This window comes from Heloderma suspectum, chromosome 2, assembly GCF_057233095.1.
Source record: "Heloderma suspectum isolate Gila_16-S chromosome 2, 16-S_ref, whole genome shotgun sequence".
In the NCBI taxonomy this organism is placed as follows: domain Eukaryota; kingdom Metazoa; phylum Chordata; class Lepidosauria; order Squamata; family Helodermatidae; genus Heloderma; species Heloderma suspectum.
The window spans coordinates 232975928-232988550 of NC_139459.1; the positions used below are offsets into that span (position 1 = coordinate 232975928).

General features: G+C 45.8%; 1 protein-coding gene across 4 annotated transcripts in view; it reads left to right on the top strand.

Annotated features, from left to right (window-relative positions):
- The window catches only part of GIPC1 (GIPC PDZ domain containing family member 1), a 52425-nt gene that overhangs the window by 10969 nt on the left and 28833 nt on the right, over window positions 1-12623 (top strand). For all 4 annotated transcript variants that reach the window (XM_084838468.1, XM_084838470.1, XM_084838469.1 and 1 more), the window contains exon 4: window positions 1291-1471. In XM_084838468.1, coding sequence (XP_084694594.1) covers window positions 1291-1471 — 181 coding nt within the window. The remainder of the gene's footprint in view (window positions 1-1290; window positions 1472-12623) is intronic.

Consider the following 12623-nt stretch of genomic DNA (forward strand, 5'->3'; position numbering starts at 1 on the left):
CCAAAACAGTCCCTACCGTGCAGTTAATAAACAGCTGCAGTGCTCCACCCAGGGTTCATCTGCCTCTCCATCCCAGAGGAAGTGACTGTGTATTGTTGCAGGATGATCTGAGGGAGGAGTCCAATCCTTGCCCTTTTAAAAATGACACAACACTACAGTATTGTTTATTATTTAATGTAGGGTTTTGCTGTTTCAGTACTTTACAGAAGCGACTTTAGAACAGAGGTCTTCTCATGTTTGCCTAAGCAGACTCTGTAAAACAAGCAATCTTTAGAACTTCTCCAAGCCAGCACTGTCTGGTTGCTTTGGTTTCAACAGCAGTGAAAGTCTGTTCTCAGTAATACTCTCTCTAATCCTAGTTTCCTCCCCCTTCTCTTTTTCTGCTTTCCTTCAGGAGGCTAAACTTCCTGATTATGCTCCTAGTATCGGGAATTGCCTGTAACCCTTCTCCATGCATAATCACACTAATATATGCAGCAGAAACTACAGACAATGTTCATGTTCAGTTCATAGCCCCAGGAACATCTCCACTCTTACAGGCAACCCCATACCAAAATGTACTTCACACAGAGAAAAGGAATGCTACTACCCTGTTGTAGTGTATGGGCAGTCTGTCTGGGAAATATGGATCAGGAAAGACGGATTCAGGAGCTTAGTATCTACAGGAATATGTGAAGGTTTGTGTTCCTTGGACTTGATGTAAAGCTGTCTGGTGGTCCAGACACTGCTTTTCCTAGACTGCTTCCAGGAGTATAACTTTGCATGATGAGGTGCGGTTATACTTTCTTTGTAAGGTATTTGTCAACTGCTTCTGCAGGAAGCAGGATGCCAGACTGGTTGGACCGCTGTTCACATCCACTGGGAGTCAATTAGAAATATAAGTATAATCATGATTCATGATTCTCAAGAAGAAGTTGCAGGCTCAGCGCTGAATCATGTCCATGCTTTCAGGTCATGATGGGTCCCAAGGCAGAAACCAGTAGAAGGGGTGGGACTGAAGTGTTAACATTTTGGACATTGAACTTGGTTCCTTGTTGCGTATAGGTACGTGGTCTCTACTTGGAGGCCTGACAGTGCACTTCAAAGAATGACAGGTTATGTAATGAGGGAAAAAACTAATCAGGGGTTGATTGTGGCATACCAGTTGCCTTATTATAACCAGGTAATAGCAAAGCATTCAGGGGAAGGATAATTCTGCCATTGGCTTGATGTATCATGAACATCTCTGTCACTTGCACGCACACCCACACACAGCATTTGTGTATTGACTATCTCATCTGTTGTTGGCAGAGAATCAAGGAAGGGAGTGTTATTGACCGGATCCAAGTCATCAACGTGGGGGACATGATTGACTCCATCAATGGTCAGAGCCTTATCGGCTGCCGGCATTATGAGGTCGCCAAAATGCTGAAGGATTTGCCCAAAGGCCGCACTTTCACACTGAAGCTCACTGAGCCCCGGAAGGCTTTTGGTATGTGTCTTCTGCAGACTCTGCTGTTGTCTGGGTTGCTGGGAAGTAGAACTCTGAAACCTCCTTTCTAATGGGTACGGCCTCCAGAGTGCTCAAGGTGAAGGAAATTGCCAGTTTCCCATCTTTTGAGTTGGCTGTGTGCTGTTTCTTCTCATTGGTGCTGTTCTTCGAAGTAACCATAGCTCTGTTTCAGCTGAACTATATTACATAAGACTAGAGGTGATCTAGTGGCGGTCACAGGTTGTGGATAAGGGAAATGGAGGCTCAGTTGGTACTGGGGATTTTGCTATTGCAAGCCAATCCATTGGTCAGTGGGGAGGTCAAACCTGTAGGTAAATATGGGACTCTCTCTATTGTGGAGTGAAGTCTGTGCCCCCTTGCTCCTAGATCCTTGAGGTCCTCAGTTACTTTTGTCAGTCACTCAGACCCTACCTCTGCTTTATACTCAGTCTTTTGGGCAGGTTGCTTGACGGGTGCGACCAGCCACATCTCCCATGTGGTGCCCAGGACAGTTTCTCAGATTCCCAAATGTGCTCACAGGCCCCCAAAAGTTGCAAGCTTAAATAAATGATACTTATTTTAAAATAACATGGCAGGTACAGAATTTGGCATATAAAATGAAGAAGTTAGCTAAGAGGTTCAAAGTCTGACTTTTCCCTCAGTATTACACCAAGGCAGAAAAACTTTGATTACCATTGCACTGGAGTTCATGAGTCAGTTTCCAACAAAACTTCCAGTCAGAAGCAAAGGCATGGGAGGTTGGGAGGTAGTGGGCTCTCCCACACTGGAGGCATTCAAGACGAGGCTGGACAGCCATCTGTCAGGGATGCTCTGACTTGGATTCCTGCATTGAGCACAGGGTTGGACTCGATGGCCTTGTAGGCCCCTTCCAACCCTACTACTATTCTATGATTCATGTCTGACCTCATTTTCAAGAGTGCAGCATGTGGGCAGCATGTTAACAGCCAATGACACAGCTTAGCCTTATTCAAAAACCCATCATCTTGGAACTCTTTTGCTGAGTTTCTAGTGGCAATTAAGCATTTTATTTTCAAAGCCATTTCTCCCAGAATTATTTTTCATCAAAACCTCAATTCATTGGCATAGCTAACAGAGATACTTGTTTTTCATATCTCTACTGGCTTGAGTTTAATTTCTGTCCTGGCGTAAATTTTAGCTAACATAACACATCAAAGAGGATCTCTATTTTCTGTGGGCCTTTCATAAGCAGAGGTGGGCAGTCCCTCTAAGCAGGAAGGGCTATTTAACACTTGAAAAACACCTAGTTACCAGGAGAAAGTTGACAAAGGGTGTGTTTGAATTCTGTACTTTCAGCAGGCTGGTTTCCTGTTACCTTGTAAACTGAGCTTGATCAGAGCAAAGCATGGCTGTCATTTTGCTTGCAACATACCCAAGACAGATTGTAAGTCAATTGGTAAAACAGATATACTGCTAGGTTTCCATGATGTGTATGACATGGGTTGAGGGAACCATAACCACAGTTCTTTTAAGTTTTCAAGCAGTTGGCTTGTGCCAAAAGACTTAGGGGATAGATGGGTGGGCTCTGTTTCATTTGACACAGAGCTTATTCCGCTTAGAGCAAAGGAAAGTTTGCCCTCTTATAGCATGTACTTTCTCTAAAGATGCAGTGTGTGTGTGTGTGTGTGTGTGTGTGTGTAAAACAACTCAAAGGTCATTGTGGAGAACTTTTTTCTGCTGAGGGCCCGATTCCCCCCGGGGAGGGGGTAATCTGTTGCAGGCTGTAAAGGGAGAGCAGGGTCGCCCCTTCTCTCTCTTTCTTTCGTTTTCTCTCCCTCCCACCATCCCTCTTTACCCAGCTAGCTGTGGGGGACAGACAGATCACTCTTGCTAGAGGCCTGAACTGATCACTTGCACAGAGCTTTTGGAATTAGGCCTAGGCCCATAGGTTTCTCACCCCTGCTTCAGGGACAGTAGGGCACTGTTCCGTGCATGTGTGGTGGTGGTGATGGTGGTGGGTTGATGGGAACCAGACTGGTAATCTATTTTTCTGCATGTTCCTTCAGAGAGGAATGGGTGGGACATAGAAAACAAACAAGGCTGGATGTGTACGATGATTCCATGACTGTGCAGAGAGAGAGCACAGGATGTAGTACTGAATGAAGGGTTCAGCTTCCTGAGAGTTCCAGTGTTCACTTTAGAAAGCATGTTTCTAGCCGTTATAGCTGACCATTACATTTGATACTGTGTGGATAATGCCTGCTGAAGTCTGAAGCCAGACAGGTGGCAAAATAAGATTTCCAGTAGTTGGTCAGTGGGAGGGTTTCAGTGCCCCTCCTCCTCCCCCCGCTGCCCCATTCCATGACTATCAAAGCCAGAATACATTATGCAAAACTATTGCCAAATTATTTGCATAATTTATACAGGACATTTTTCTTGGCATGGAATCTGAATAGCTTGGGTACAAAATTTGTATTTGTTTGTTTTTTTAATGGGCAGAGTACAGTCAGCCCTGAAAATAAGTATATAGCTCTAGTTGATTACTGTGCTGTAAACTGGCCAGCAGATGCTGCTGCACTACCTCAACAGCCATGTGCAGTAGGGTGGACAGCCTGTCTTTGCAGAAGGGTTGTTCAAATTAGCTGTGGCTCTCAGGCCCAAGTAGTTTTCTGCAACTGACATAAGTTGCATATAATTTTCATGAACATGATGAAGGTTCAAACTACAGCTGGCAGATAAATTGTGTGACACTATTCTTTATGGCATTGTTAATCCCAAACATGATAAACAGTTTAGTCAAATTATTCATAAAATGAACAGGTTTAGGCTTCCTATTCACCTTCATGGATCACTGCCTTGTTGTGGCGAAGGGGCTTGCGTAACTCAGTGAAGCCATAAGCTATGCCATGCAGGGCCACCCAAGACAGACAGGTCATGGCGGAGAGTTCTGACAAAATGTGGTCCACTGGAGAAGGAAATGGCAACCCACTCCAGTATTCTTGCCAAGAAAACCCCATGGAACGTATCACAAGGCTAAAAGATATGATACTGGAAGATGAGCCCCTCAGGTCGGAAGGTGTCCAGTATACTACTGGGGAAGAGCAGAGGGAATTTCCAAATAGTGCCAGAAAGAGTGAAGCAGCTGGGCCAAAGCTGAAGGGACTCAGCTGTGGATGTGTCTGGTGGTGAAAAGAAAGTCCGATGCTGTAAAGAACAATATTGTCTAGGAACCTGGAATGTAAGATCAATGAATCAAGGTAAGCTGGAGGTGGTCAAACATGAGATGGCAAGACTGAACATCGACATCTTGGGAATCAGCGAACTAAAATGGGTAAGCATGGACGAATTTAATTCAGGTGACCATCATATCTACTACTGTGGGCAAGAATCCCTTAGAAGAAATGGAGTAGCACTCATAGTCAATAAAAGGGTGGGAAAAGCAGTACTGGGGTACAATCTCAAAAACAATAGAATGATCTCAGTACAAATCCAAGGCAAACGATTCAACATCACAGTAATTCAAGTCTATGCCCCAACCACTGAGGCTGAAGAAGCTGAGGTTGATCGGTTCTATGAAGACATACAACACCTTCTAGAACTAACACCAAAAAAAGATGTCCTCTTCATCATAGGGGATTGGAATGCTAAAGTAGGAAGTCAAGAAATCACTGGGATAACAGGCAAGCATGGCCTTGGTGTACAAAATGAAGCAGGACAAAGGCTAATAGAGTTTTGCCAAGAGAACACGCTGATCATAGCAAACACTCTTTTCCAACAGCACAAGAGGCGACTCTACACATGGACATCACCAGATGGTCAATATCAAAATCAGATTGATTATGTCCTTTGCAGCCAAAGATGGAGAAGCTCCATACAGTCAGTAAAAACAAGACCTGGAGCTGACTGTGGCTCAGGTCATGAGCTGCTGCTTGCAAAATTTCTGCTTAAATTGAAGAACGTAGGGAAACCATTTCACTAAACTAAACCATTCAGGTATGACCCTGCTTATTTAATTTATATGCAGAGTACATCATGAGAAACGCCGGGTTGGACTGTAATCAACCCTGACTGCTCATTGGAAGGACAGATACTGAAGCTGAAGCTCAAATATTTTGGCCACCTAATGTGAAAACTCCCTGGAAAAGACCCTGATGCTGGGAAAGACTGAAGGCAAAAGGAGAAGGAGACGGCAGAGGATGAGATGGCTAGATAGCATCACCGATGCAGTGAATATGGACTTGAGCACACTCCGGGAAAGAGCGGAGGACAGGAAGGCCTGGTGTGCGATGGTCCATGGGGTCACGAAGAGTCGGACAGGACTTAACAACTGAACAACAACAGGCTTCCTACTGCTTTCCTCCCTTCATCTTTATTGGGTTTTGTTTTGTTTTTTTAGCAATTTTTGTTTTCAAACATCTCTCCAACAGTTATGGAGAACAACTTCCTTTTAATGGGTATCTGCGCTTTTCAGGATTCTAGCAGCCTGCTCAAATGTGGCACAGGAGCTGCGTACCACCCATGTGCCCTGTCATTTGAGACAGAAGTGTGAGTTTCCATACAGAATACTAAAACGCTTTGTGGATTACGAGGATTTGTTATGTGAAAGTAAAATCTGCTTTGTCTCAAATGTACATTTTATGTTTAAAAGGGATGTCTTCTGCTCTTTACCATTTGGTTAACAACATTCACACTGCAAAAATAGCAACTTGAGTGTTCTGTGAAAACACCCTGGGAAGCAGCCAGATCTCGGGCAGTTCTGGCTGACTGGAAACTGTGCTGTAGCAGCCTTCTCTCACCAGCAGAGGTCAGGATGGCACCATCTAGCAGGCACTGCTTTCACATACGCCCTCCCCAGGCAAGCAGACAGGACCACTCCTGCCATGCAGCAGGTTGGAGCAAGCTGAGGGGGAGACAGATGAAAGCAGGGATGGGTGTCTGAATGGTTGGACTGTGCTTCAAGTTAGCGAACTGTCTTGGTTCAGCATGCAAGCAGACTTTCAAAAGGGTCCTTGTTATCTAGTCAGTAAAGCAGCAGTAGGCAGCCCAGTGCCCTCCAGATGTTTTGAACTACAAGCCCTAGGCACTATGGCCAATAGTCAGTGATTGTGGGAGTTGTTGTCCAGAATTCCTGGAGGACTCTCTACAGGCTTTCACCAATGCCCATCATGAAGAAGTGCTACCTCTGGCGAGGGGGGCAAGCTGCTTCCCCGCCCTTTCCTGAAGGGAAGGCAGGGCAGGTTGTACGCACCATGGGCACTGATGCCCAGAGGCAGTCTGCCACCTAAGAGCGCATGCTTCCTGCCCCACTTTCTCCTCAGAAAAGGCCAGGCAGGAAGTGATGTCAGATGCAACTTTCCATAGGAGAGCTGGGAAGGGAAAGTGATTTCACCTACTGAAGCCTGTGCTCTCCCTGCCTCTCGCTCCCAACAGCATATGCTTCCTCCATGCTTCCTCCCCGCCACACAAAACCTGTCCCTTGGGAAGTGCTCTGTGCGTGTATGTGTATGTGTGTGTGCGCGCACGCACTGGTGACTACAATTTTTGGCTTGGCCAGTGAGGTCAGCCAAAATTTGGGGACCCTTGCTTCTGTCTGTAGAAGCCTTGTTAAGCCTCTAAGGGAGGGGCTCAGTGTTTAGCCGGTATAAGAAGGGGGTGTTGGTGGCGGTGGAGGAAGGACATGGAAGTAGTGCTCAAGTATCCCAAAGGAGTTCTGAGGAAGTGAGGTACGTGGAGCCAGGCTTGGCTCTGGACTGGCCCAGCCCTTGGGAGGGAGTTGTGCAGGAAGCTCCACACTGAGAACCTGTGGAGATCTCCATTTGTTTCATTATCTCCTGCACGGTGATTACTCTTGTGCTAGTAATTATATTCTGGGCAGGATCCAGCTCCTTTTTGGTCACAGTCTTGTGCTGTTATTGTATTTCTCTGTCCCTGGTGCATTAGGCTGGTCGCCATGCAGGATGTCTTTGAATCCTGGTACTAAGAATCTTTCCATGCCTACAGTGTTCTCCTTAGCAGAGAGTCTGGCCACAAGGCCACATTGTTGGGTAGCTACAAGACCAAAGAGTACTGTGTTCCTGATGCATCAGCTATTCATAATGCTTCCTCCCACTACCCGGAATAAACCTTGAGAGTTCCAGTTTCTAAAAGCATCACATTCCCTCTTTGCTGTTAGGATTATCCATCATTTCAGCCTGCCTCTGCCGCTGCAAATTCCTTCCTCCTTGAGTGAGTCATTGGACAGTTCTGGGAAGGATGATGATTTTCCATTTCCAAGGTATTTCCTCCTTGACTGCGGCGGTTGTGCGTGTGCCTGCCGTTCACAGCTCTCTTTCACCCCTAGTCCTAGATCAATACTCGTTAGCGCTCCAGGAGTGGCTGTGTTGATTCCCTTTTCTCCATGTGATACCCCGGTGTGGATGTTGCTGCCCTTGGCTACATCAGCCATCCTAGAGACAGCCAGACAGAATGAACACGTTTTCAACATAATCCAGAGGTCCCCCTCATGGCACCCACTGGTGCCACTGCATCTGCAAGATCAGGCTGAGGTGCTCCCAACCTATTTTCCCCCTGTGCAAATGAAGGGAGCAGGAGGGCTTTTTCGCCTCCTATACAAGTGTACGGAGCAATTCTTCATAGGCTGTTTTAGGGAGCGAAACAAAAACCTGCTAAAAAATAGCTAGAGGGAGGGGCGATGGTGGAGGGTGAAGTGTACCCCCCACCAAGGAACCTTGGGGCAACAGGGTCCTTGGCAGGGAATGGACTTTGCCCCTCCTCCAGCCAATTTTCAGCAAGGCAGCTTTTTCTCACTCCATTCAAATGAATGGAAAAATTGCTCCATTCAGTTGCATGGGAATGGGGAAAGAAGGAGAGAGCCAGAGGAGCCGGAGAGAGCAGGGGGGAGAAGGAGAGAAAGAGAGAGGAGAGCCAGAGAAAGGCAGAGTGGAGCAAGAGAGACCAGAGGGAGAAAGAATCTAAAGGGGGGGGGGAGAAAGAGGAATCAGAGGGCGGGGGGGGGGAGAGAAAGAACTTGAGAAAAAAGGAGCCAGAGATAGGAAGGGCAGAAAGAAAGACGAGCCAGAAAGAGGGAGGGGAGGGAGGGAGGAGGAGCCAGAGAGAGAGAGGGAGGAGCCAGAGAGAGAGAGGGAGGAGCCAGAGAGACGGAAAGACAGAAGAACCAGAGAGACAGAAGGAAGGGAAGAAAGAAGAGAGAAAGAAGCCAGAGAAAGAGAGGAGCCAGAGAGATGGAAAGAAAGAGGAACCAGAGAGACAGAAGGAAGGAATGAAGTGGGGGGAGAAGGGTGAGCCAGAGAGAGAGAGAGAGGTGTTGGTGAGAGAGAAAATAGGAACCAGAGAGAGAGACAAGAGCCAGGGAGAGAGAAACCGGAATAGGTAGCATGCACACAGGGTACACATTAATGTGCACACACAGAAACACAGATAAGAGGGCACTCCTAACATTTTTGGAAGTGGCTCCCAACCCCCACAGCAGTGAATTTATGGTGGTGCCCAGGGCACACTTTGAAAGTGCCAATGTGCCCATGGGCCCCAAAAGGTTGGAGACTCCTGACATAACTACTTTTCGTATTAGGTTTTGAAGCCGGTCATTCATTCGAAATTCAGGCTGCACCTTAATTGTTGACACTCCATCTCTTCTTGTTTTTTAATTGACCTGGACATTGATTTTGTGAGCACCCCCTTATCTCATTCACTCCAGCTTAGCTCTGCAACCTGGATAGGTATCTCCCAAATCAGGATTGCTGAGCTGCAGAATGGATTTCATGGTTCCACAAAGAGGTCCTGCTTTCCCAGAAAACAATCTTGGGAATTACTGATTTGTCGTTGTCTTATGGTCCCAAGTTGTGGTGTTGCTGTTCTCATTCCAAGAAGGGACAAATAGAGACCAATTAATAACAAATCTATCTTGTTGCTGTCTGCCTTCACATATATGGCTGAAAACTAATGAATTTGATTATATTATTGCTGGGTGGAGGACATTATCTGAATACTTATGACAGGTACTCAAGAGTTCATGCCCAAATGTATTTTTGCTGCAGATAATAAGCACAAAGCAAATTGTAGGTCAATTTCTACACTACTATTAAGGCAGCCTAATAGAATAATGATAGGATCCAGTAAAATTCCGTTTTCTGACGTCTTTGTAACTTTCTCCTCAATAATTCGGGAACCTGCTCATTTTGAGTTTTTAGTAATGTTGTAAGCACATGCAAAACTGGCCGCTATTCAGCATCATGATTAAAAATAAAATGATTCCCATAGAGTGGGAATCAGGCCAGCTTAAAACTAGCCAAGCGCAAATTCTTTGTGCAATCTTGGGTCTTAAGTCAGGAGGATGACAGATATTGCATGCCTCTAGCCACCCGAGTCTAGTGGCACCAGGTTGTGGCTTGGTCTAGAGGGCCAGTGGTTTGTCTTTCCCCACCTATAAGTGGGCTGTGACTAGGCACATACTGTCCTCATGTGCCCATCCTGCAGCAGAACTCTCCTTCCCAGAAATCCACACGTATTCTTTCCATCCATGACGCAAGCTGATTTAATGTCTTGCCTGGTTACTGCCAGGTTCCATCCTTCAGCACGAGCATCTCTTTCAGATATCATTTTGTTTAGACACTGAGCCTCTGGGTTCGAAGGATGTAAAAATATCCTGGAGCCGCTCCTGCAGTGGATACAGGCCTTTTAGCAGAACTCCTGAACCAGTGCCTTTGAGTCTACCATGGGCTACTGGATCAACACTTCTCCTTACTCTTTTTATTGCTAGTTGGTCTTGTGGGTAAAGACTTGTTGTTGTTGTTCAGTCGTGTCCGACTCTTCGTGATCCCATGGACCATAGCACGCCAGGCCTTCCTGTCCTGCGCTCTCTCCCGGAGTGTGCTCAAGTTCATATTCATTGCATCGGTGATGCCATCTAGCCATCTCATCCTCTGTCGTCCCCTTCTCCTTTTGCCTTCAGTCTTTCCCAGCATCAGGGTCTTTTCCAGAGTGTTTTCTCTTCGCATTAGGTGGCCAAAATATTTGAACTTCAGCTTCAGTATCTGTCCTTCCAATGAGCACTCAGGGTTGATTTCCTTTAGGATTGACTGATTTGACCTCCTTGCAGTCCAGGGGACTCGTAAGAGTCTTCTCTAGCACCACAGTTCGAAAGCATCAATTCTTCGGCGCTCAGCCTTCCGTATAGTCCAGCTCTCACAGCCATACATTACTACTGGGAAAACCATAGCTTTGATTAGTCGGACCTTTGTCGGCAAGGTGATGTCTCTGCTTCTTACTATGCTGTCTAGGTTGGCCATAGCTTTCCTCCCAAGGAGCAAGCGTCTTTTAAATTCATGGCTACAGTCACTGTCTGCGGTGATCTTGGAGCCCAAGAAAATAAAATCTGTCACTGGTTCCATTTCTTCCCCTTCTATATGCCAGGAAGTGATGGGGCCAGATGCCATGATCTTAGTTTTTTTAATGTTGAGTTTCAAACCAGCTTTTGCACTCTCCTCTTTCACCTCAACAAGAGGCTCTTTAGATCCTCTTCGCTTTCTGCCATTAGGATGGTATCGTCTGCATATCGGAGGTTGTTGATAATTCTCCCGGCAATCTTAATTCCGACCTGTGATTCATCCAACCCGGCGTTTCTCATGATGTACTGTGCATATAAGTTAAATAAGCAGGGTGACAATATTATGCAGCCTTGTCGTACTCCTTTCCCAATTTTGAACCACTCGGTTGTTCCATGTCTGGTTCTTACTGTTGCTTCTTGACCCTCGTACAGGTTTCTCAGGAGACAGGTAAGGTGGTCTGGTACTCCCATCACTTTAAGAATTTGCCACAGTTTGTTGTGATCCACACAATCAAAGGCTTTAGCGTAGTCAATGAAGCAGAAATAGACGTTTTTCTGGAATTCTCTTGCTTTCTCCATGATCCAGCAAACGTTGGCGATTTGATCTCTAGTTCCTCTGCCTCTTCGAAACCCAGCTTGTACTTCCGGTAGTTCTCGGTTCGCATACTGCTGAAGCCTAGCTTGTAGGATTTTGAGCATCACCTTGCTGGCATGTGAAATGAGCGCAATTGTGCGGTAGTTTGAACATTCTTTGGCGTTGGCCTTCTTTGGAATTGGAATGTAAACTGACCTTTTCCAGTCTTGCGGCCACTGTTGAGTGTTCCAAATTTGTTGGCATATTGAATGCAGCACTTTAACAGCATCATCTTTTAGGATTTTAAATAGCTCAGCTGGAATACTGTCATCTCTGCCAGCTTTGTTGTTACTAATGCTTCCTAAGGCCCACTTGACTTCACTCTCGAGGATGTCCGGCTCAAGTTCAATGACCACACTATCATGGCTATCAGGGACATTCAGATCTTTCCTGTATAGTTCTTCTGTGTATTCTTGCCACCTCTTCTTAATTTCATCTGCATCTGTTAGGTCCCTTTCGTCTTTGTCCTTGATCATGCCCGTCTTTGCACAAAACGTTCCCTTGAGATCTCCAATTTTCTTGAAGAGATCTCTCGTCTTTCCCATTCCATTGTTTTCCTCGATTTCTTTGCATTGTTCATTTAAGAAGGCCTTCTTGTCTCTCCTTGCTATTCTCTGGAACTCTGCATTCAGTTGGATATATCTTCCCCTTTCTCCCTTGCTTTTCGCTTGCCTTCTTTCTTCAGCTACTTGTAAAGCCTCATCAGACAGCCACTTTGCTTTCTTGCATTTCTTTTTCTTGGGGATGGATTTCGTTGCTGCCTCCTGAACAATGTTACGGACCTCTGTCCATAGTTCCTCAGGCACTCTGTCTATCAGGTCTAATCCCTGAAATCTATTCCTCACCTCCACTGTATATTCATCAGGGATATGATTTAGGTCATACCTGAATGGTTTAGTGGTTTTCGCTACGTTCTTCGATTTAAGCTGAAATTTTGCAACAAGAAGCTCATGATCTGAGCCAGTCAGCTCCAGGTCTTGTTTTTACTGACTGTATAGAGCTTCTCCATCTTTGGCTGCAAAGGACATAATCAATCTGATTTCGATATTGACCATCTGGTGACGTCCATGTGTAGAGTCGCCTCTTGTGCTGTTGGAAAAGAGTGTTTGCTATGATCAGCATGTTCTCTTGGCAAAACTCTATTAGCTTTTGTCCTGCTTCATTTTGTACACCAAGGCCATGCCTGCCTGTTATCC